The sequence below is a fragment of the Gambusia affinis genome, linkage group LG13 (genome assembly GCF_019740435.1).
Source record: "Gambusia affinis linkage group LG13, SWU_Gaff_1.0, whole genome shotgun sequence".
Lineage (NCBI taxonomy): Eukaryota > Metazoa > Chordata > Actinopteri > Cyprinodontiformes > Poeciliidae > Gambusia > Gambusia affinis.
The window spans coordinates 28,075,855-28,100,253 of NC_057880.1; the positions used below are offsets into that span (position 1 = coordinate 28,075,855).

At 41.0% G+C, this 24,399-nt stretch overlaps 3 protein-coding genes across 4 annotated transcripts; 2 read left to right on the top strand and 1 right to left on the bottom strand.

Annotated features, from left to right (window-relative positions):
* The first annotated feature begins 3 nt into the window (after window positions 1–3).
* Window positions 4–6,237, top strand: dnph1 (2'-deoxynucleoside 5'-phosphate N-hydrolase 1). The gene is made up of 4 exons (XM_044136839.1): window positions 4–279; window positions 5,450–5,521; window positions 5,590–5,703; window positions 5,770–6,237. Exons 1-4 carry the CDS (start codon window positions 144–146, stop codon window positions 5,886–5,888), a joined length of 441 nt encoding a protein of 146 aa, XP_043992774.1. The 5' UTR covers window positions 4–143; the 3' UTR covers window positions 5,889–6,237.
* A 2,316-nt stretch (window positions 6,238–8,553) lies between these two features.
* LOC122842709 (adipocyte plasma membrane associated protein) lies at window positions 8,554–13,087 on the top strand. The gene is made up of 9 exons (XM_044136834.1): window positions 8,554–8,762; window positions 9,902–10,018; window positions 10,136–10,251; window positions 10,316–10,408; window positions 10,549–10,665; window positions 10,732–10,906; window positions 10,985–11,119; window positions 11,195–11,387; window positions 11,662–13,087. Exons 1-9 carry the CDS (start codon window positions 8,671–8,673, stop codon window positions 11,869–11,871), a joined length of 1,248 nt encoding a protein of 415 aa, XP_043992769.1. The 5' UTR covers window positions 8,554–8,670; the 3' UTR covers window positions 11,872–13,087.
* Window positions 12,427–14,576, bottom strand: LOC122842712 (cystatin-F). Of its 2 annotated transcripts, XM_044136836.1 has the most exons (5): window positions 14,410–14,576; window positions 14,252–14,326; window positions 13,990–14,162; window positions 12,696–12,815; window positions 12,485–12,625 (listed from the first exon to the last, which is right to left on the bottom strand). In XM_044136836.1, the coding sequence occupies exons 1-5, from the start codon at window positions 14,447–14,449 to the stop codon at window positions 12,521–12,523; spliced, it is 513 nt and encodes a 170-aa protein (XP_043992771.1). In that variant the 5' UTR covers window positions 14,450–14,576; the 3' UTR covers window positions 12,485–12,520. The 2 variants fall into 2 exon arrangements, with proteins under 2 accessions (XP_043992772.1, XP_043992771.1); XM_044136837.1 differs by lacking the exon at window positions 14,252–14,326 and having other exon boundaries at window positions 12,427–12,625; window positions 14,410–14,570.
* Window positions 14,577–24,399: the final 9,823 nt, after the last annotated feature.

A 24,399-nucleotide genomic window follows, 5' to 3' on the forward strand; every position in this document is an offset into this window, starting at 1 on the left:
GAACCGGAAATGAACGTTTTTAAAGGGAAGCGGAAACAGTAAAAGCTCGCGGGAAGAAGTGGGAACCTCGGGTCAGAACTGTAGAATCCGACGAGGACAGCGGGTCCAGACTAACGGCGGTTCGGAACCAGGCCCGGTCCAGGATGAAGATCTATTTCTGCGGCAGCATCCGGGGCGGCAGGTCGGACCAGCAGCTCTACCAGAGGATCGTGAACGAGCTGCACAGATACGGGAGCGTGCTCACCGAGCACGTGACCAGCGCCGAGCTCAGCGACGCAGGTGGGACGCGCATGCGCACTTGAGTTGTTGATAGACAACAATCAGGCGGGTTGAAGTGTGTTATATTATGTCAAGACATGTGAGTGATGAGGTTTTAAATAAATGACTAATTTTGTATAATAAGATTTGGAAAGAATCCATTATTATTTTATTATTCTGATAAAGAAACCTGGGAAAGATCATAGAAACCCTGGAAACTACAGAGCGATTACTTTAACTTCTAATATGTGTAAACTGATGGGAAGGATGGTGAATGAGAGATTAATACAATATTTAATTTCTCCTAATCAAAGTGGCTTCCATAGAGGGAGACGATCAATAGATCCTGTTTTATATTTAGAAGATAATATTAGAAAAGTTCAGATTAATAAGGAAACTGTTGTTGTGTTATTTTATGTGGAAAAAGCAAATGATATGTTATGAAGGGTTAATGATCAAATTACATCAATAGATATAGGAGGTAATATGTTTAATTGTTATGGGATTTTTGATGTGATATAATAATCTCATGTTTCATAATCATGTCAAATAGAAACTGGAACTCCTCAAGGAAGTGTGTTCATCATTCTCAGTTATGATTAATGATATTTTTAATGATATTTTTAAAGAATTATCAATTAGTTTTGGCAAGTCACTTTTTGCTGATGATGGAGCTCTAAGGAAAAGGAGAAGAAATGTAGAACATCTTATTTTAAAACTTCAGGAAGGAATAGATAAAGTTGGGTTTTAAATTTTCAATCAAGACGACAAAAGTTTTTTACAAATAAAAATATTGGGCTTGATAAAAGTTGTATTTATATGGGAAAGAGTTGGAAAGGTTTGACTATTTTTGTTTTTTGGGAGTAATGTTTGATAAGAAATTAACTTGGGGAAATCATATAGAACATATTATAGAGAAAAATAAAAAGGTTCTTAACATTATGAGATGTTTAGCAGGTTGACATGAGGGGCAACTTTTCAATCGCATAAAAATGTTTATGTCACTAATTCAATCAAGAATAGATTATGGGAGAGTGATACATGGTTCAGTGGCTAAAACTAGATAAAAAATGAGATGTTATTCAAACTAGAGCATTGAGAATTTATTTAGGGGCAGTTAAATCAACTCCAGTATGTTTGACAAGTAGAATCAGGAGAAATGTCATCAAGTATCAGAAGACAACAGATAATGATTAATTATTGGATCCATCCATCTATTTATCTATTTATTTAATGTTTTTTTTGTTTGTTGTTGTTCACCTTTGTCCCTAATGGGGTCAGGAGGGTTGCTGGTTCCTCTCCAGCTACGTTCCTGGCGGGGTCACGGGGTCACCCTGGACAGGTCGTTTTGTGGCCTTTGAGACCTACATGGAAATATATTAATGTAGACAGATCATTATCAAATATTAAGAAAATAAATATGATAAATATCTGACAAGAATTTTATAATAAAATACAGAATAAATGTAATGATTATTTGCAAATTTATACTGATGGTTCGAAAACCCCAAAAACTTAAGCAACCAGTGCAGCAGTAATGATTCCTGAATTAAAGATGAATATTTCAAAAAGAACATCTAATTATCTCAGTATATATGCAGTAGAATTATGTATCATATTATTAGTTTTAGAATGGATGGAGGATATTAATATAATAAATAAAATAATAGTTTGTAGTGATTTGTCATCTGTATTGTTGAGTATTGAAAAAGGAAGTACAAATAATCATAAAAATATATTATATGAGGTTATGACTGTTCATCAAAATAAAAATGTAATATTATTTTGGATTCCTGCTCATATTTTGGGTAATGAAAGAGCAGATAGGTTGGATAAGGAGGTTATTAAAAAAGAAGATATTGATGTGCCAGTAAATTTATCTAAATCTGAAGGCAAAAATATAGTTTAGAGAGAAAGTAAGAAGTTCTGGAAAATTATGTGGGATAATGAAATAAATAGAAGGCATTTCTATAGGATACAAAATACAGATGATGTAAAGATTAGAGGAATAAATAGAATAAGAACTGGTCAGTTTTTTAAACTGAACTCTTTTTAAGATGTGGAAACATCTTACTGGTTTATGTAGTTGATGTGATGCTGTGGAAACGATGGAACATGTTTTTTATTAGTTGTAGAAAATATGCAGATCAAAGAAGATTATTAAAAACTGAATTAGGTTTTAATAGGGAATTGAAATTTGAGAATGTGGTTGATCAGTTAAATAGTATTGAGGGAAAAAAGAAGATCTTTCGTTTTTTAACATTACTGGGATCGTTATGATAATTTGAGGTAAAGATATTAGGATCCAATAGATGGCAGTAATACAACAATAATCAATCAGTCAAATTTTATTAGTATAGCATAGCCTTGTCACCAAAGCAAATCTTAACACTGGGACTGATAAAATAAACAAAACAACCAAAAATAAAATGGATTCTCAGTCTCTGTTAACAAAAATGAATAAAAACACCAAAGTGTAAATAAATACTGGATTCAACCAAAAGAGTTCAGATTATGAAGTCTGTAAACCATATTGTCCTTCAGTAATCATTAGATTTAAATAGAGAAGATGGAACATCGACTACCTGATGCAATAGTTCACACTACACGTTAGTTCACTCCTACATTTTCCCCTTAAGACAATCTGAGAACGTTGATGTTCTCAGATTGTCTCTTGTGGTTTCATAACCGATCATCCTGTAGTGTGTGGTGTATTCACGGTAGATCGTTGTGGCGCTCGATCTAAATCAGGGGTTTTTTCCCCACTGGGAGCTTAACGCAGCCTGTTGAATGTGACAGGTAGCCAATCAGAAAGCCGGATTCTCCTCTTGCTTTCTGAGGGGAAATTACAGAGGGGAATCCCAAACAGCTGACACGGCGCAACCCGAAGTCCAGCGGACATTGGAGATGATATGTGGAAACAACATTAATGTTTATAAAACATTTGGTGTAAAGAATATAGAAATGATGAGGGGAGGAGTTGGAGCCAAATTGGTACCAGTTGATGAACCCGGTAACTTTTCAGCTGTTCTTCGTTAACGTGACATAAAAAGGTTCTAATGATTTTCATTCAGTCAGGACGTTACGCTGACACTAGAGACATGCACTGCAGGAGATTGTAGTATAGCATTGATTAATGCCTGGTTTTAAAATGACTTCACTGGACTTGGAGCCATTATTTTGTGCCCATTGTTGGACACCACACAGCAGGATGGAACCCGATGGAACCCGATGGAACCGTTCTACCTAGGATTTCTGTGGGCTAATGTGTGATCTCTCAGGTTTTGAAAATGGGCCGACAATCGGCCAACAGCTCTAAGATGGTGTAGTGTGAACTGGACATTACACTGAGGAAATGAGGAAGGGAGGGTCAGTGGAGAGCAGCGGAGTTGAACCTTTTTTTTTTTTCCCCACCAGGGGGTCTTTTTGTGGCTCTAGTGTCCCTCTAGTGCTGACAGGAAAGGGAGAAGGAGAGGGGGAAAGACATGCGGCAAATGTCGTCGGGTCCGGGAATCGAACCCGTGACGCGTCGACGAGGGCCTCCAAATAACCTCTACGCCACCGGAGCACGCCCCAGTTGAGCCTTTTTTCATTCAGTGTCATCAACAGAAAGAGAAAAAGCCTGGAAGAGACGATAATTAAAATGACATCGATAGTTTTATCGTACAATTAATTGATTTATCGTTTATCGCGACAGGTCTAGTATAGCACATTTCAGCATCAATGCATTTCAAAGTACTTTACATCAAATCAAACACAAACACAAAGTGATGCAACATAGAATCAATAATCAAAACACAACATTAAGTCAAGTTCCATCAATAAATTTGTAATTGATTACGTTTCAGATACAGTCAGTGTTTCAGCTGTTTTACAGTTTTCTGGAAGTTTATTCCAGATTGGTGTTGCATAGATGCTGAATGCTGCTTCTCCTCATTTGGTTCTGGTTCTGGGGATAATGGATGCAACCTGCCGTTGAAATCTTCAGAAGAAGGAGGAGAAGAAGAAGATTGACCGGCTGAGAAGGTTGTTGGTACCTGGGAGAGAATAAAACATGCAGGATGCAATCGGACCTCCAGGACCCACTTTGGGCTCCACTGGCTTACATGTTGGAGCCCCAAACCAAGGGTGTAACTTTGTGCTGCCAGTTGGTGAGGAAGAGGAGCAGTTCTGTGACTGGAAGGCCTTGTTGTGCTACAAATACAGCCAAAAGTGAAATGTGAATGCAATAGTCTGACTCACTGAACTAGGATATACATCCTGATATAGCTCGTCAGTTTAATAGCACCTTTCAAAAATGAAACCTTTTAGCAGCTATTAAACATACTAAGAGTTATAAAGATGTTAAACATCAGCTGTGTAATTGGGACCTGCCATAGCAATGCATGGAAGCACCTATTGTTCTACACGTTAGCACAAACATTAGCAGTGCACTTTCCCACTAGTGCACTGCCTGTGGAGCAAAGCAACGCACTAACATTACCCTTCTCCCCAAAATAAGCATTTAGCTAGTTTTTATGTATTAGCCATGTTTAGCACACTGAATGGAGAAGGTCAATGTAAGACAACATGCTAGTGACAGCATTTAGGCTAACATTAGCATTTTGGCACATTTTAGCTTAAACCTACTGAATGGAGTAAGTGCACATTGGTCAACATGCTTCAGACGTTCCACATGCTATTAATATTATTTTAGCTACGCTTAGCATTGATGCTCAATTTTAGCATGAGAACCCTGGTTCCAACTGACTTTGGCAGGCCCCGTTTGAACTTCTTCAGAAATGTTCTAATTAATCTATAATGTCTTTGCCTTGGTGATGCCATTACTAACAGATTCTAATTTATGGATCACTGAGAGGACTTGATATTTACATTTTGCAAAATAATGTTAAAAGCTGTTAATGCTCTGAACACAACGAGCAGCTGCTGCCCAGTTACTGTCCGCTAACAGATGCAGGAAATATTGGTGTGGACACGTCCAAGTCACGACGGGGACACGTCTAGAAATCTGCTTTTATTTTGAAATCTTCTCTTTCAAGCTAAAGCTAGTAGGGATGTTTGGGACCAAAATGGCAAAAAAAAATTCAATAGTTTATGAATGAACTGGTTCTGCATTGAAGAATTGCATCACTGCTGCTGATTGGTCATTGGTCGTGTGATGTCACTGAACAGCTGTGCTCTGATTGGTCAGGAGAGGAGGGCCCAGTAGGGGGCGACAGAGCCATCCATGACCGAGACCTGGCCTGGCTGCAGCAGTCTGACGGTAAGACCGGATCGTGGCGTCGGTCCCAGAGGGGCGGGCCGCTGACCTCTGACCTCTGTGTGTCTCAGTGGTGGTTGCCGAGGTGACGCAGCCGTCCCTGGGCGTCGGCTACGAGTTGGGCCGGGTCGTGGACATGAAGGAGAAGAAGGTCCTGTGTTTGTTCCGGCCGTCGTCAGGACGAGGTGAGGTCACTTCCTGTTCAGGTTGATGTGATTGGTCATCAGGGTGTTAACTTCCTGCCTCCACAGCGCTGTCGGCCATGATCCGAGGGGCGGCGGACGGGCGGCGCCTCCTGGTGGTGGACTACAGCGAGGAACAGCTGGAGGCGGTTCTGGCCCGGTTCTTCAGCAGCCTGCAGTCGCTCTGACCAATTGGAGCGCAGCCAGCGGTCACCATGGTTACGCCCACCGGGACAGTGCGGGCTTTGTTTGAATTTATCTGGAAAAGTAATTAAAGCCACTGCTGCTTTCATAAGAAGCAGAAAAAACAAAATGTCAGATCTTCATCTTCATCAGCAGCAGCACAAAGGGTCAGAGGTCACAGGGAAGACATAGAGTTTGTCTAGTAGAATGGTCATGAATCCTGGACTTGTCCAGAATATCTTTGTGTAAATATCTTTTGTTCTTATTGGAGATTTTTGATATTTTAGTATCCAATGTTTCACCTTGTAGTTTCCTTCTGACTTCATAACTTATTAAATGTGTCTTTGTCCAAAACTTTATTAAAAAATGATCTTTTTCCTGGTTCTTTGCATAATATCTGACTATATTCACATAAAAATAAATGAGAAATAGTTTCAGGATGAAACGTTGAAGAGAATCTGATTCTCCTTGGTTTTGAGCCAACCAGTGAATTTGAGCCAACAGACTGATGGATGATGAACCTGGAAGACCTTTAACCTTTCTTAAACTGAATCTTATTGGAGCATTTCTTTTGGTGATAACATTTCCAATCAATAACCATTATTGATAGATGATTAGTAGTTACACATTGGTAGAGAATATTCTCCTGGTGTAGCAAGAGCAATAAATTTATTCTAAGTGTAACTGGTGTAAACTATTAGTGTTCTTTACTGATAACCTGGTCTTATCTGGATACAGTTAACCTCCATGTGTTCAGACCACAGGAGTTGCTGGTTGCTCTTTAAAGCAGGTTGCTGGCAGAGGCCAACACAAATAGAAATAAAAAAGCTTTAACCTGCAGCTCTTCCATTCACAGGAGTCAGAATCCCCCCAGCAGATGAACACATGGAGAAACCCTGTGACTAATAATATCTGCTTTAACATTTAAGAAAAATGTTCTTATCAAAAAGGAAACTTCTCTGTATGGATTAAAACTAATAAACATCCACAGCTGCAGGTACTTACAATTATTTTATATATTTCATAAAACGCGAGCTTAACCAAAAGCAAAGAGAATTTCCTACCTCTTCTCAGGCAGCCTAGCGCCACCTGAAGGTAGGACAGTGCTGATGTCATAAGACGCTCTCTTAAAGTGACAGTACAGGAACTAGTGCTGATCAAAATAAGGAAAATAATAACATTCTTAAAATATAACAAAAAAAAAAAATAAAAAATAGGATTCTTCAGTGTTAATCAGGATTTGGTGAAATTTCAAACATTATAATAAAAAATAAAAAGCACATTTTCTAAAGTTGTTACATAAAATTCCCTTCATCATTATACATGTTTAGCCAGTGATCCCGTTCCATCCAGATCTTAGTGAAAAGTGATTTATTCTGATAAAATATTCACATTTTTCCAGATATATCAGAAATAACATTAGAGCAGCTTTACACAGTCCGGGTTTGAAATGTCTCCGTATTTTAACTTTCAAACTAGATCAGATTAAAGCCGATCAAGATTTTTAAAAAGTGGCCGAATCAGAAGCTAACTTCAGTTTGAGAACCAGCAGAAGGTCCAGATGTTCCGACAGAACCGGGTCTGACGGGACTTCAGAAGGGAAATGAGCCTCCATTTGATTCCTGTTTTTACCGTGGACTAAATATCGTTTATAGAGTAAAGTTACCTTGGCTAATTTCAACAACAGTGGAGGTGATATGCATTTATTTTGGCAGGTTTCTTTTGACCGTAGTCATGGTAACGGAACCGTGGAAGTTTTGTTTCGTGTGTTTTGTTTCATCACAGATTACGGTAAACTTTATTTAATTTGTTTTATTCCTGGCTTTCATTAAGCTTCTGAATTATTTCATGTTTTTACTTTACATGACAAGCAGCTTATAAATATATTTATAAATGGCTTTAGTTTGCCATCTGTAATATTGTTACAGTAAACAAGTTATTATTTGGTGGTTAATCAGAACAAAATACGTTGTTTTGTGGATTTTTTGTCCCTATACTTTAAAATATTTTAGTTTAATTACTCTTTTTCTTACTAAACTTTGCTAAGGAGACATTGGTAGCGATACTTTGTGTGATAGAAGCTGTAATACTCAAGTAATATTAATGTATATTAATCATATCCTATCATTTCAGTGACCTTCGCAGTTTGGTGACACATTGTGGCTCATTTAATAAAGGCTGTCATACTTTAATGCGCAAAAAAGAGTTGTGATGATCTGTATTTGTCTTTAATTTAATTCCAATAAAAACCTGTTTCTCCTGTCTGATACTGTTTTATTCTTACAAACCTCTGTATTTAAAATATTTTAACAGGTAGGCTATTCTAGTAAAGGATTAGTGCAACATCTACAGCTTTTCATTTTTAGCTGGTAGGATATTCAGATACAGGAAGTGATCTTCTTGTGGTTTCATCATGGATAGAAATTGTTCCGATGCTAAGCTAACCATAACTGCTAAGCTTCCACTTCAGTCACTCAGATAATGTTATAAAATATATTTAACATTAACAACCCGATGTAGTTTCTGTTTGTAAACATGACGGTAGCAGCTTTAGACGGGTAGCACGGACAGATAGACTTAGCCATCTATCCGTGCTACGGTAGGAAAATCTGACAGTTAGAACACCGCCAGCTGGCTTCTGCTGTAGTTCCCTCCTATGCCGCTGGGGGAGATAAATCCGACCTTCTGCTTTTACCGCAGCAGCAGAAGAAGGAGCTCAGCCAAACATCCCTCTGAACCGCTAGTCCAGATCTTCTCTGACTGAAACCGAACCGAGCCGAGCCGAACATGAACGAGTCTGCTGGAGTCCGTTTCCGGCGGCTGCACCGAGCTCAAGTGATCACAGAGGAACTTCCGGAGCGGAGACACAAAGGAGGCAGGTGAGACCCGAACCTCATCTAGACATGCTTTCTGCTGGGGGTTCGAGAGGTCCTGGATCAAGTCACAGGACTCTGCGGTTCCGGGTCTGTTGATTCTGATTCCAAGAGAAGGAGCCAATCAGAGGGAAGCAGACCGGAACTGCCTCACATCAGGTTTAAACCCGGGTTATCTTGATGGGGTATAGAGCGATTAGGAACCACCGAGAAGGTTCTTATGGACCTGATAGCTTTATGTTTGACCCGCTAGATCAGAGCAGTATGGTCCGGTTCGGCGCCCGTCCTCCAGGTTCTCGTTCTGGACTGTCCTCCGTCAAAAACCGACCCGGTTCATCAAAATATCTTACTGTTTAGAAGCTGGTACCAGAACCAGGAGGTACCAAAGCCAGGTGAGAGGGATCTTCCTGGTCCTGGTCCTGGTTTGGGTCCAGCTACCAACCCTGGACTAACGATGAAACAAGTTCATTTCTTTCAGGTGTAATTATACCAGCTGAGTCTTTCTCCCCTCAGAGTGCAAACCGGAACCGGAACCGGAACCGGGCTCATTCTGAGTCTCCACATAATTTTAACAGAAGACTCAAATAATTTATGACTTTGTGTAAAAATGTTTTCCCACATTATCAGCAGCAACCAGGAGGTTATAAAACTGAAGTTACTGAGTGAGAGCAAACTGAAATATTTACTACTTAGAAAATGAAATGCATGATAAAATCTGAATATGCTTTTGAAGAAATTAATTTAATCTGTTTGTTGACAAATACAAATGAATAAACTGTAATTCTAACTGATTGTTTTCAGGTTGGCCAGTTAATCTCCTCCCTCCTCCCAGATTAAATCAACCCAGAAGCTGTTAGAGCTGCTGATGTTTTAGCAGCAAGAGGGGCCCCTAAGTCAGATTCTGCCCCAGGCCTCATGCAGCCTTGGACCGGCCCTGCAGGATGAGTTCAATCTAACCCTAATCTCTGAGCAGAGATGAGCAACAAACTGAGATTTAATTCAATGTGGCTTCAGCAGCTCTAACATTTCTGTCTGTTGAGTTTTAATAAGAGTCACAGAAACTGTTTTAGTTGCTCCAGTTTGTGTTAAGAGTTTCTCTGATCTCTGTGCGTTAACCCATTAAACACCCCAACCCTCCTGTCCAGCTCCTACAGTGGGAAGGTGTTCCGGGTCACTCTGCTGTCTCTGGGCGGTTTCCTGATTCTTCTTCTTCTCATCATCTTCCTCATCCTGGAGTCTCCCATCCAGCCAGAGGCCTTCAGGTGAGTCAGTCTGGACCGGGTCAGAACCAGACCAAACCCTCTCTGACCACCGTCCCTTAACCTCTCTCCTGCCCTCTTGTTTCCATGGCTACCTGTGGCGCCCCCTGCTGGCTGCAGCTTGAAGGAGCCACCCCAGATGAAGGGCTGCTGGGAGCCCAACCTGCGGCTCAGGGAGGCCCGGCGGCTCTACGAGGACCAGCTTCTGGGTCCAGAGTCCATCGTCAACATAGGGGGTCAGCTGCTTCACTTCTGGTTCCTGACCAGAACCAGAACCTAAGTCTGTTTTTCTCTCCACAGATGTTTTCTTCACTGGAACAGCTGACGGCAAAATCCTCAAGCTGATTGGACGGAGAATTGTAACCTTGGCAACGCTCGGCAGGCCGCCATGTGGTGAGACTGGTTCTTACTGGCTAACAGGTTGCTAGCTGTTAGCCTGGTTCAATATGAACTGAATGAACCTGAACAAATCTGATTGGCTGAGCATGGCTCCACCTCCAGACTAACCCTGGTTGCCCTCTGACCCTCTGCAGGCACCAGGGAGGACGAGCCCACCTGCGGGCGGCCCCTGGGCATCAAGGTGGGGCCTAATGGGACGTTGTTCGTAGCTGACGCCTACCTAGGCGTGTTCGAGGTCGACCCTGCCACAGGTGAGCTTTGATGGCTCCTCCCCTCCTCCCTCCTCCAGGTCGAGCTGACGACCCGTCTCCCTACAGGTGCGGCGACCCGGCTGGTGGCGGGGGGGCAAGAGGTCGGCGGCAGGAAGCTGTCGTTCATCAATGACGTGGCGGTGACTCAGGACGGCAGGAAGCTGTACTTCACCGATTCCAGCAGCAGGTGGCAGCGCCGGGACTACCTGCACCTCATCATGGAGGCCACGGCGGACGGACGGTACGACCCGCCACCTGGGTCAAAGGTCAGCTGGTCTGAGCCCTTCAGAATAATAGCCTGTCCTCCTGTCCGCCTCAGCGTGCTGGAGTACGACACGGAGACGCGGGAACTGACAGTCGTCATGGAGAACCTGCGCTTCCCCAACGGCATCCAGCTGCTACCGGACCAGGAGTCGGTTCTGGTGGCCGAGACCACCATGGCCCGGATCCGCAGGTCGGCCTGACGCTGACCCAGGACCGTCCCGGTCCAGGGGTGGTCTCCTCCCTGACTGGCTCTGTCTCCATCCAGGGTCCATGTGGCGGGCCTCAACAAGGGGGGCATGGATACGTTTGTGGACAACCTGCCCGGTTTCCCGGACAACATCCGGCCCAGCTCCTCCGGGGGATACTGGGTCTCCATGGCGGCGGTCCGGCCCAACCCCGGCTTCTCCATGTTGGACTTCCTGTCCCAGAGACCCTGGGTCAAGAAGCTCATCTTCAAGGTAAACGGGCCCGTCAGTTTCATGTGACCTCTGACCTGCTGGATGAGAAACTGAGAAGGCCTGAGACGTCCTAGTCAAAGGCTGAGTTCACCCAGCAGATCTTGATGCTGCTGCTGATTAAACTCGACTGCAATGTGAGGTCTGTGTGACCCAAGAGGAACCTAGCCGCCGCCCAGCAGGGCTACGTTTGCGGCAGTAAGTCTCTGGGTGAAGGTAGTCTCAGGCAGCAGCAGTTCTCCAGGTCAAAGGTCACGTCTCGATTTCCGCCCTGCAGCTCTTCAGCCAGGACGTCCTCATGAAGGCCGTCCCTCGCTACAGCCTGGTGGCCGAGATCCAAGATGGCGGCGTCTGTAGGCGGAGCTTCCACGACCCCAACGGCCTGGTGGCGGCCTACGTCAGCGAGGCCCACGAGCATCATGGGAAACTCTACATTGGATCTTTCCGCTCGCCCTACATTGCCGTGCTGGACCTGCAGGGATTGTAGAACTGGGTCCGGCCTCCCTCCCTGTTGGTTCTGATGACCCGGTCCTGTTTGGATCAGAACTTTGGGACTTTAAAAGATGCTGTTGGAAGCTGAGGGGTCCAGTCTGGCCCGGTTCTGGTTCTGTTGCTCCGTCATTATTTCATTTCAGACTGAATGTTCCTGTGTTACTTCCCCTAATCCTCTGCTGTAGTGCTGGCCCGGTTCTGCTGGCCCGGTTCTGCTGGCCCGGTTCTGCTGGCCCGGTTCTGCTGGCCTGGTTCCACTGGCCCGGACCAACTTTGACCTGCTGAAGAACTCAATGGGCTGCAAGGGACAGAACCAGAACCTGCAAGTTCCAGGTCAAATTCAGTCCTAATTCCGCTCCTGTTTCTGGTCCTGGTCCCGGTTCCGGTCCTGGTTCTGAACCCGGACCCAGTCCCGGTTCTAAAAATTGTGAAAAAGTGAAATCAGGGGAGTTAATTGTGATTCGTGAACTTGGTTCTGGTTCGGCCCGGTTCCGTCTAATCCAACCTGTAGACCTACTGGACTCTGGAGGTTCTAGAGAATAGAAGAACCGGGTCTGGATCTGCTGCAAGTCTTTATTCACTCATCATTTAAACAGAACCGTATCCTGATCAGAACCGGTTCTGATTTTGGATCAGAGCTGGTTTCAGATCAGAACCGGTTCCTGGTGGTGCGATCTGCACAGCAGCTCCAGGGTTTCCCGCCCAGGATTCCAGGGGATCAGCCAGAGCTCCAGGTGACACCGGAAGGTCTGGACAGAGACGGGTCGGTCAGAACCTCCAGAACCATCAGGTCCTCCTGCGACTCAGATCCAGACTCACCTGAGCCAGCCGGCCCGGAGGCTGGAGGCGGCACCGGTTCAGGTCCGAGGTCCGGTTCCGTTTTGGACAAACCGTCCTGGAGATCTGGAAGTCCACGATGTACCGGATCCCTCTGACCACCTGGAACACAGAGCGGGTCAGTTAGGTTTTTCTCCAATCCGGAACCGGACCTGGGTCCAGACCAGAACTGCAGGAACAGGTCCGCTTCAGCAGAACTTGGTTCTGGTTCTCACACCTGAATCTGAACATGCTTTTATTTTGAAAGGAGGTATTGTTTCTTGTGAGCAGGTTCTGCAGCGGAGAAACGGGTTCTGGTTCTGTTGAGCCCTTCTCTGATTGGCTGATTGCTTCGTCCAACCACCTGAGCTTCTAATAAACTACTGTTGCTTTAACTGTCTGGCCTCCATCTGTTCTGGTTCTGATCCAGTTCCTCCTTCCAGGGTTATGACTGACAGGTCCGACCAATCAGACAGAGGGACTGACAGTTTCAAATCAAGTTAGATTTAGAAAACATTTCAGCAGCAAGGCTTTTCAAAGAGCTTTACATCATAGAAACACAAAGTCCTGCGGCATAGAATCAACTATCAATTATTGATTATGTTTCTAATAAAATTAACCAGCTGATTTTAGTCTGGATTTAAAGGATCTCAGTGTTTCAGCTGTTTTTCAGTTTTCTGGGAAACAGAAAACTGTTTTTCAGATTTCTGGTGCATAGAAGCTGAAAGCTGCTTCTCCTCATTTGGTTCTGGTTCTGGATGCAGAGCAGAACCAGAACCTGAGGGATCTGAGAGGTCGATCCAACAGCAGCAGATCTTTAATGTGTTGTGGTTCTGATCCGTTCAGTGATTTAGAAACAAACAGGATTTAAAGTTTATTCTCCGAGCTACAGGGTCCAGTGGAGGTTCTGGAGAACTGGGTTGATGGGTTCTAACTTCCTGGTTCTGGTCAGAACTTGATTTGATTGATTTGTTGACAGAATCGATGCGACTGGATGAGTTTCTCTAGACATTAGTCATCTAGATGTTCCTCAGCTGATAGAAGGCCGACTTTGTGACCGTCTTTATGCGGCTCTGAAGGGTCAGAGGTCACTTTAGTTGTGTTTCTGACCAATCAGAGAGCAGAGACCCGCCCACTGGTTCCCTCCCAGTAGATTCTCCTCTGGTGGTTCTGGTAAAACTGGACTTCCAGGTTTTGTTTAACCAGTTGGATCTAGACATCAGAATCTGGACCTGCTGAAGGTTCTGACCCGCCTCCCATATCACCATAGCAACAACTGTCACCAGGTAAGCAGTACCTGTCGCTGCGCTCTGATGACGGCCGACGGCTTGAACAGGAAAGCGTCGTTTGATTGGTTGTTGAAGGAGTGGGCGGCGCTGAGGACGGCCTGCTGGACAGCGGCGGCGTTCCTGCTGATGTCATATGGAGAGCCTGGCATGGGGCGGCCATGATGGCTGCCGACTGCTGGACCTGGAAGAGAAGAACCAGAGGAACCAGAGGAACAAGCAAAACCAGCAGAACCAACAGAACCTGGGCCGGTCTGCCAGTTTGTTTCGGACCTGTTTGTACTTGCAGATCCTGGTTCTCCTCCTGATGTCTGTGCCTTTCAGAACCAGAGAGGACGGACCCAGGGTCTGACCCAAACAGAAGCCAGTGCCGAGTCATTTCTTCCCAACCAGAACCAGAACCAGAACCAGAACCAGTCCTCCAGTCTTACCCAGAGTGGAGAGCAGCAGCAGCAACATCTTCGCCTCCATCTCGGTTCACTTCCTGTCACCACAGATCAGCTACTTCCTGTCCCTGCCTCAGCTTCTCTCACACCTGACATCACTTCCTGTGTCTGACGCTCTCCCTGAGACCCCGCCCCTTTACCCAGGGTTCCTCCAGGCTGTTACCGAGGTGAATCCTTCCTGCTGATCCTCCTGCTCTTTCCCAGCAAACCAACAATAGATGTTCATTACATACAGAAACATTTTAGTGGGACCAAAGTTTATCAGCTATTCATGTTTTCCATATCAAACTGGTTCCTGAGCCCACAAAGCTCTGCTGACCTCTGACCTCTGACCCAGGGCATCAAATAGCAGATTCTGATTATAAAAATGAGAAAGTTTCATATAATATCTTCAAACTCTGATAAAACAGACATGAGCAGTTTCAATACCACAACGTCTGGTACACTCAATATTTTCTGATTACTTTTCAGCTCCTTTGGTTATAATGAACTAAAAGATTTTCAGATGAATATATAATTTATACACTCTAATATTAAAAACTACTGATTAGACTAATTTTAATCAAATTGTGATCATTTTATCTAAGAAAAACGTTCTACTGATTGAGTTATGAATTGATTAAATTATGAATATCAATTTAACCTAAATTGAGGCTGACTAAAAAAAAATCTGTCTAATATTTCAACATGCGCTAAAGTTAAACATAATTAAAATTAGCATAATGAAACTAATATTTCAACGGTCTGCTTTAAATTTGTAAAATTACTCTACAGTTTTTAACAATAATCTAAATAATAACAGATAAGTAGGATGAAAAAAACACGCTGGCAAAGGCGTTGAGGTCAGAGAGAGTTTATTATTAATAACAGTTTTTCCCACCTGGGTAAACTGGTGAATGTGATAACATGCAATATTAAATAATATATTTATTATAATCATAAGCGTCCACTTTCTGAAGGACTGGTCTGGACGTGTCCACTCCAATATTTCCTGCATCTGTTAGCGGACAGTAACTGGGCAGCAGCTGCTCGTTGTGTTCAGAGCATTAACAGCTTTTAACAATATTTTGCAAAACGTAAATATCAAGTCCTCTCAGTGATCTAGTGGACCGGACGTCACGTGACCTACTGGAATATCGGAGGTGTGGAAAATGAAACCATCAAGCCCAGAATCTGAAAAGGGACATAATGTTTTGCTAGTTTTTTTGGTTGTTGTGGGAACACGGAAAGGATTGACAGCTGTCAGTTTGGTTTTGTTATTTTGGCATAAACTGGAGTGTGACTGGATTGGGATGACCACAAAGATAGATGGGGTGGTGATGATGATGATATGGATTTTGACGAATGGACTACGGTAGGTAGAGGGAAGGAAAACGTTTTGAAAGATGATAGAGAGATTAGTAACCTAAATAGTAAGAGAAGTTTAGAAGAATATAGTTCAGATGAAGAAAACAGAGTGGTTAGGAGGAAAATGGTAAATGAGGAGTTTAAGGTAATACTTAAATTCAGGAAGGAAGATATGAACATAAACCTTAGTCCGATAGCAGTGTCTAGAGAAATAAAAAAGAAACTAGGGGAGGTTGAGTTTGTAAAAATCTTGCGAGATGGAAATATGTTGATAAAATGTAAGTCTGAAGAACAAAAGAATAAAAGCATGCAGATTGATAACATTTGTAAAAAGGTTGTGAGTGAAAAGAAAATTGTTGGAGAAAACAGAGTATCACGTGGTGTAATCACTGGTATTCCGCTTGAGGAAGATTTAGAAAAACCTAAAAGAAATATACATGGTGGTGAAGTGCGGAGATTGAAAAGATTGTTAAAATCTGTGGATGGGGAGAAAATAGAAAGTTTTTCGATACTTCTGAAGTTTCAAGGTGATGTTCTTCCTGATAAAGTGAAAATTGGTTTCTTGAGTTTTTCTGTTAGACCTTATTCCTCCTCCCTTGCGCTGTTACAAATGTCAAAGGTATGGTCACATTGCATCAGTGTGTAAAGGGAAGCAAAGATGTGCTAGATGTGGTGGAGATCATCGATATGATGAATGTGGAGCAGATGTACAGTTGAAATGTTGTAACTGTGGTGGTCAGCATAATGTAGCATATAAAGGGTGTGAAGCAAGAAAAAAGGCAGCAGAAATTCAACAGCTGAAAGTAATTAAAAACATTACTTATGCAGAGGCAGCAAAAAGTGTTCAAGAAAAAAGAACAGTTCAGAAAAACCAGTAAGTGTCTTCTAGTCCAAATCTTGGGCCAAGTCAAAGAACAATGTCAGGAATGGAAATTACAATGGATAAATTCATTTTATTCATGGCTTATGTTATTAATTGTACTGATCAAGTGAAACAGAAAACTGAAAAAATCAAGATTATAGTGAAAGGTGCAGAAAAATTTCTAGCTGTGAAGGATTTATCTTGGGAATTGATAAATAAAAGGCTTGAAATAGATGGGAAACAAGGTGGAGGAAGAATTTAATGCTTATTTTACAATGGAATGCAAGAAGTTTGTTAGCAAATGGTCAAGAATTTAAAGGATATTTAAACTATTTGGAAAATAAACCAGATATTATTTGTATTCAAGAAACATGGCTTAAACCAGAGTTAGAATTTGTCATAAGAGGATATAATAGTCTTAGAAGAGATAGGGAACAAGAAAGTGGAGGAGGATGTGTAATATTTATTAAACAAGGAATACAGTATAGATTTTTAGGAAAAGGAGCTTCACTAGAATGGTTATCTGTGGAAATTTGATTAATAAAGAAAGTATTAAAATATTAAATTTTTATAATCCGTGTAAAAAATTGGATTTAGATGAAATGGAGGAAATGTTTAAAAATATAGGAAGAAAGTTCATTTGTTGTGGGGATTTTAATGCTTATAGTACTTTGTGGGGTAATAGGAATGATGCAAATGGAGAAGTGGTGGAAGAAATAATGGATAGAAAACATTTGGTTTGTCTTAATAATGGAGAAGGGATGAAAATTAATATTAGAAATGGATCAGAATCAGAGTTAGATTTAACTTTAGTTTCAAAGAATTTGGCCGGGATTAGTAAGTGGAAAATATTAAGAGAATCAACTATAGGGAGTGATCACTATCCTATAGTTATTGAAATTGGTAAAGAAATAGGAAAAATTGTTAATGAGACCTTAGAAAGATGGATATTTGGAAATGTTGATTGGGAAAAATATAAAATAATAAATGATGAAGAGATGCAAAAAGTTAATGTAGATTTGGATGTTGATGGTAAATTCTTCTATTTGTGATGCTATTTTAGGAGCCGCTCGGGAAACAATCCAAAGGAAAAATGTTGTGTTCCGGGGTTCTGGCTGCGTGGTGGGATTTCCTGTGCGCCGTATCACCTTTTTACCACCAGATGGCGACAGGTTCTGGTTGGAGTGCGGGGCATCATCATCCGCAGCTGTTCAGAATCATCCTCATCAGCGGTGCAGATTTTAGGAGTTGGCCGCCAGTCCAGCGTCGCCTGAGTGTTAGCCAGTCACGGTACCTCTGAGCCCCCTGAACCCGTCTCTGTGTTTCTAGTTGTCTTGAACATTCTAGTAATTATCTTTGTTTACTCCGTTGCCTTTTAGGTGATCCTTTGATGAGATCCCGGTTGAATTCCTGGTTTATGAACCACCCTCGGGACGCCGTGGAAAGAACCCACAGGTTGCCCGAGTTCCCAGACTCACCTCTCCGTTGTTTTGCAATTATCTCCTGGACTCCACGGCTGGCGGCCGTACCACCCCTCCGTCTCTCCGCTGCACCGAGCCTACCTGTCCGCTCCCGCCGCACTCCTCCGTTGTTCTTGGACCCACCAAGAACGAGAAACATACTTTGTTTCCCCTCCACGACTCCGTTCATCTGCCACAAGTAAGATCAGCCTGTTTTTCCCAGAAAGATTTCCTTTTTTCCCACGACCCCTGAACTCACCACTCTGCTCTTTCCTCGTAGTGAACCATTGTTGCCGTCACTGTCGTTTCCCCTGGACCAGACCATCCTGATTCTCGTTGATAATTGTGGGATCATTATTAAATCATTTAACACTGATCCTACCTCTCCTGTCTTGTGTTCTGCATGTGGGCTTGTTAAGAACTACCATCATGACAAAAAAAGGAAAATGTAAGAAGAAAATTGTACCATGGTGGACGAAGGACTGTGATGGAGCAATTAAATCTCGAAATAAAGCTTTTAGATTGTTAAAGAGAAATCTGAATTTTCAGAATTTTATTGAATATAAAAGGTCACAAGCTCTGGTTAAAAGAACGGTGAAAAATGCTAAAAAGGTTTATTGGAGTAATTTTTGTGGTTCTGTAGGTAGGGAAACAAAGATTTCAAAAGTCTGGGGAATGATAAAGAGAATGAAGTGAATATGGATATCCAGTTCTGAAAGATGGAAATGTTATTGCTGTGACTGAGGAGGAGAAAGCAAATATGTTAAAAATTTTTGTTAAAGTTCATAGTTGTAATAATTTAAGCGCAGAAGAAAACCGCAGAAGAACTTGTACAATTAATGAAAATGTAAATTTATTAGAAGAAAATGTAAGAAATAATTTATTGAATAGTCCTTTTTCTTTATTTGAATTAAACAATGCCTTAGGAAAATCAAAAAATTCATCTCCAGGAAAAGATAATATTTCTTATATTATGGTTAATAAGATTAGTAATTCATCTAAGAAGGTTTTATTGGAATTCTAAAATAAGATATGAGAAGTGGGGGGTATTTTACCTCTGGCATGGAAAGAAGCAATCATAGTTCCAATCTTAAAGCCAGGTAAAGATCAATCAAATCCAGAAAGTTACAGACCCATTGCTTTAACTTCTCATATTTGTAAAATGATGGAGAGAATGGTAAATGAAAGATTGAACTACTTTGTTGAAAAGAGGGGATATTTATCAAAATGTCAATGTGGATTTAGAAAAGGGAGAAGCACTATGGATCCTTTACTATGTTTAGAACATGAAATCAGAAAAGGGCAAGTTAACAGGAGAGTGTGGTGGCTGTTTTCTTTGATATAGAGAAAGCTTATGATATGATGTAGAAAGATGGACTTTTAATTAAATTGAAAAAAATGGGAATTAATGGATCAATGTTTTATTGGATAAAAGATTTTTTACAAGATAGATCAATACAAGTAAGAATAGGACAACAATTGAACAGAAAAGTTTTTTGTTGAGAATGGTACACCTCAGGGAAGTATAGTGAGTCCTTTGTTTTTTTCTATTATGATTAATGATATATTTGACAATTTGGAGAGTGGAATGGGGTTTTCTTTATTTGCTGATGATGGAGCAATATGGAAGAGGGGGAAAAAATTAAAGTTCATTGTTAAAAACATACAAGAAGCAATTAATATTATAGAAGACTGGTCATTTAAATGGGGATTTAAAATTTCTATAGACAAAACAAAGACTTTATTTTTTTACAAGGAAGAAAGTAACTGAAAATTTAAAACTGCAAATATACAGTTAAAAGCCAGTAAATTAGAATATTTTGAAAAACTTCATTTATTTCAGTAATTGCATTCAAAAGGTGTAACTTGTACATTATATTTATTGATTGCACACAGACTGATGCATTCAAATGTTTATTTCATTTAATTTTGATGATTTGAAGTGGCAACAAATGAAAATCCAAAATTCCGTGTGTCACAAAATTAGAATATTGTGTAAGGGTTAAATTTTGAAGACACCTGGTGCCACAAACTAATCAGCTGATTAACTCTAAACACCTGCAAAGGGCTTTAAATGGTCTCTTGGTCCAGTTCTGAAGCCTACACAAACATGGGGAAGACTTCAGATTTGACAGCTGTCCAAAAGGCGACCATGGACACAAAAGGTTATTGCTGAAGAGGCTGGCTGTTCTCAGAGCTCTGTGTCCAAACACATTAATAGAGAGGCAAAGGGAAGGAAAAACTGTGGTCAGAAAAAGTGTACAAGCGATAGGGATCACCGCGCCCTAGTCAAGATTGTGAAAAAAAAAACCCATTCAAAAATGTGGGAGAGATTCACAAGGAGTGGACAGCTGCTGGAGTCAGTGCTTCAAGATCCACCACCAAGAGACGCTTGAAAGACATGGGTTTCAACTGCCGCATACCTCGTGTCAAGCCACTGTTGACCAAGAAACAGCGTGAAAAGCGTCTCACCTGGGCTAAGGAAAAAAAGAGCTGGACTGCTGCTGAGTGGTCCAAAGTCATGTTTTCTGACCAAAGCAAATTTTGCATTTCCTTTGGAAATTGAGGTTCCAGAGTCTGGAGGAAGACAGGAGAGGCACAGGATCCACGTTGCCTGAAGTCTAGTGTAAAGTTTCCACCATCAGTGATGGTTTGGGGTTTGGGTCATCTGCTGGTGTCGGTCCACTCTGTTTCCTGAGATCCAGGGTCTACCAGCAAGTTTTAGAGCACTTCATGCTTCCTGCTGCTGACCTGCTCTATGGAGATGGAGATTTCAGGTTCCAACAGGACTTGGCGCCTGCACACAGCGCAAAATCTACCCGTGCCTGGTTTACGGACCATGGTATTTCTGTTCTAAATTGGCCAGCCAACTCCCCTGACCTTAGCCCCATAGAAAATCTGTGGGGTATTGTGAAAAGGAAGATGCAGAATGCCAGACCCAAAAACGCAGAAGAGTTGAAGGCCACTATCAGAGCAACCTGGGCTCTCATAACACCTGAGCAGTGCCAGAAACTCATCGACTCCATGCCACGCCGCATTAATGCAGTAATTGAGGCAAAAGGAGCTCCAACAAAGTATTGAGTATTGTACATGCTCATATTTTTCATTTTCATACTTTTCAGTTGGCCAACATTTCTAAAACATCCCTTTTTTGTATTAGCCTTAAGTAATATTCTAATTTTGTGACACAGGGAATTTTGGATTTTCATTTGTTGCCACTTCAAATCATCAAAATTAAATGAAATAAACATTTGAATGCATCAGTCTGTGTGCAATGAATAAATATAATGTACAAGTTACACCTTTTGAATGCAATTACTGAAATAAATCAAGTTTTTCAAAATATTCTAATTTACTGGCTTTTAACTGTATAGTCATGAATTAGAAAGGGTACACTGTAAAATGTAACAAGTTCACTTTACTTAAAAAAAGTTAGGAAACCGATTGCCTCAAAATCTCCAAGTAAAGTAGCTAATTCATTTTAAGGTGTTATTGCTATAAATAACTATGTTTAGACCACTCAGATAAAGGCAGTAAACTTGAGTGCCGTTAACTCAAAATCATTAGTAAAGTTGACTATAAAATGTCAATTATGACTACTTCAAATTGTGAGTTATGTCAATTAAGCAGTACTCATAAAAATAAGTTATACTTACACGTTTAAACGTTCACATTACTTGCAAAATATCAGGAAACCAATTGCCTTGATATGTTCAAGTAAGATGAACCAAAAGTGTTAAGTTATTGGAACGAAGAGCCAACAGACAACAGTTTGAATGGAAAAAAATGTTTAATAATTAAACAAGTTTACCTTAAATACAAGGTTCTCAAGTGTGGTTACATACACACTAACCTGGAAACAAAGTTTTCCATAGACTTTTTTTAGGGAAAAAATGACTTTTTTCTAGGGTAGCCTTCAATCTAATATTGAATCCTTCAAATGGCCCTCAGTCTTTAAAACTTTGAGAATCCCTGCTTAAATGTCTTTGTTGACTGGTGTGAAACAAAAACTCAATTCTCAATACTAGAGCCCAACATTTATCATAACATTGATAAAGTAAATAATGAAGTAGTGAAGTGAAGTAATGTTTCTCCTCATTAACATAAAACCATTTAGTAGTCTGCAAATGCAATGATGCTCTCTCCAACAAAAAAAGAATCAAACAAGAAATAAAAATCACTTTTCCAATAAGGGTAAAGGTATCAACGTTGATCCATAATGTCACATCACATTCACTCATTGCATCAGAAGATTTTTGAGTGATTGTATTTTTGGTTTTAGGGATTTATGTCCAAGTGACAGAAGCACCCTTTGGATGAAGTCAAAGGTGTACTTCAGTTGTTGAGGGTACTCCAAATTCAGAGAATAAATAAGTCCAAAGAGCAAACACATGGCATGTGGAAGATTCCCAAGATCATTCATGACAAGACTTCCTTCCAAAATGATGGCAGTACTTGAAGACTGGAGGTGCAGTGAGTCAGTGGAGGCCTGCCTGTCCTCAGGAATGATGGTCAGGATCCCAATGGGGGTGTGAGACACGTCTGGGTCTTCGCAGTCCTAACAACAATAGAAGCAACACCACAATTACATATCAACGTAACACTTCTTCATCATGGCTGCTTCTCCTACAGTTTACAGCTGTCCTACCTATGGCAGTCTACTCATCATAAGCCTTCTATAACAGTACAGCGGCTTTTTTAACCCGCCAACATCTTTATCCTTATCCCTTTTCCTTTTTTGTTTTGCGCCCCGGACAGCTTTTTTGCACTGCCGCTCCATCTTGTTGCCACTAAATAAACATGATATTTTCGACTAACGTTAGTCCCAGGCATCGCTAAATCATTACACATAAAGTTAACCTCAAAACCTGGACTTACGGATGAATTATACGGCCGAGATAACGAATATAAGTTTGCTAAAAAACAGTGGGACTTACCGTGACAAAACTTAGCTGCAGCAACCGCCGTATTGTTGACAGTTTGGCGCTTCTTTCAAACAAGTCGTCACTCGTCAGTGTCCAATGCGCATGTGCGTTCAACGAGAGCTGCCGAATGATGCCGAGTTTTTTGCTGATTATGCAGATGCGTTTTGCTCACTCATAACTCCAAGTTCGGGTTACTTGCTGCTGATGAGTTTGATTACTTGCTTCAGTAGAAAGTTGCCTTTGCTAAGTTTAAGTTAGTATAGTCAACAGAGTAAGCTGGAATGAGTTCAGGTCACTTTTCTTTTTGAGTAAGATATACTATTACATTTTACAGTGTACTTGGAAAAATCATATTCAAAAAGTAATGAATAAGTGTTAGAGAGTTTTAAATGTAATGAGGTGTTTGGTGGGAAGTGAATGGGGGGCTGAGAGGAAGGCAATGAAATCAATATATACTGGGTTAATAAGGTCTGTATTTGATTATGGAAGTATTGTATTTGGATCAGCATCAGAAACACTATTTAAAAAATTAGATAATATTCAGTATCAAGCCTTGAGGTTATGTACAGGAGCAGTTAGAACAACTCCAACTTCAGATTTGCTAATAGAAATGGGAGGGATGCCATTTAATCTTAGAAGATTACAGTTAAAGACCAATTATTGGTGTAATTTAAAGGGCCATGATGGAAATCATCCATGTCAAGAAATTTTAAAATCTAGTTGGGAAAAAGAAAAGAAGAAATTAAATTCTGTTGGATGGGAGATAAAAAATATTATAAAAGATTTTGGTTTATCTGATATAAATATTAGTCAAACAGTTCCTCTTTCACCAGTTTATCCGTCTCTATTTCATAATAATGTTGTTGATTTGACTTTGTTGGAGAAAAGGAAAGGAGAAAACATTTCAGATCCATATTTGGTTCAATCATATTTAGATAATAAGTACTATGGATATGTCCAAGTTTTTACAGATGTGTCTAAAAACTCAAGTAGCAATAATGGGGTATCTTTCATTGTTCCAGAATTCAGAGTTAAAAAATGTAAAAGAATTACTGATGGAGTATCAGTTTATACCGGAGAGATGATGGGAATCATTTTAGCTTTAGGATGGATTGAGGAAGTTCGTCCATTAAGAAGCATAGTATGCTCTGATTCAAGTTCTTCATTATGTTCATTGAAAAATAATCATGCTATTAATAGACCGGATCTTTTATTAGAAATTCAGTTAATAACTTATAGAATTCAAGCAATGGGTTTATTAGTTATATTTACATGGATACTGTCACATATAGGAATAAGAGGGAATGTTTTGGCTGATAAATATGCAAAACAAGCTTCAAAATATAGTGTTATTGATATATTAGTTCCATTAAGTAAAGAA

What these genes read in the sequence shown, in the direction of transcription:
- dnph1 (XM_044136839.1), top strand. Translation starts at nt 144, where the DNA reads ATGAAGATCTATTTCTGCGGCAGCATCCGGGGCGGCAGGTCGGACCAG. An exon ending in CGCCGAGCTCAGCGACGCAG is followed by an intron (nt 280 to 5,449) that starts GTGGGACGCGCA and finishes CTGATTGGTCAG; the next exon opens with GAGAGGAGGGCCCAGTAGGG. An exon ending in CTGGCTGCAGCAGTCTGACG is followed by an intron (nt 5,522 to 5,589) that starts GTAAGACCGGAT and finishes TGTGTGTCTCAG; the next exon opens with TGGTGGTTGCCGAGGTGACG.
- LOC122842709 (XM_044136834.1), top strand. Translation starts at nt 8,671, where the DNA reads ATGAACGAGTCTGCTGGAGTCCGTTTCCGGCGGCTGCACCGAGCTCAA. An exon ending in ATCCAGCCAGAGGCCTTCAG is followed by an intron (nt 10,019 to 10,135) that starts GTGAGTCAGTCT and finishes TGCTGGCTGCAG; the next exon opens with CTTGAAGGAGCCACCCCAGA. An exon ending in ACCATGGCCCGGATCCGCAG is followed by an intron (nt 11,120 to 11,194) that starts GTCGGCCTGACG and finishes GTCTCCATCCAG; the next exon opens with GGTCCATGTGGCGGGCCTCA.
- LOC122842712 (XM_044136836.1), bottom strand. Translation starts at nt 14,449, where the DNA reads ATGGAGGCGAAGATGTTGCTGCTGCTGCTCTCCACTCTGG. An exon ending in GCTGCTGCTCTCCACTCTGG is followed by an intron (nt 14,327 to 14,409) that starts GTAAGACTGGAG and finishes TGTTTGGGTCAG; the next exon opens with ACCCTGGGTCCGTCCTCTCT. An exon ending in CTCCGGGCCGGCTGGCTCAG is followed by an intron (nt 12,626 to 12,695) that starts GTGAGTCTGGAT and finishes GTCTCTGTCCAG; the next exon opens with ACCTTCCGGTGTCACCTGGA.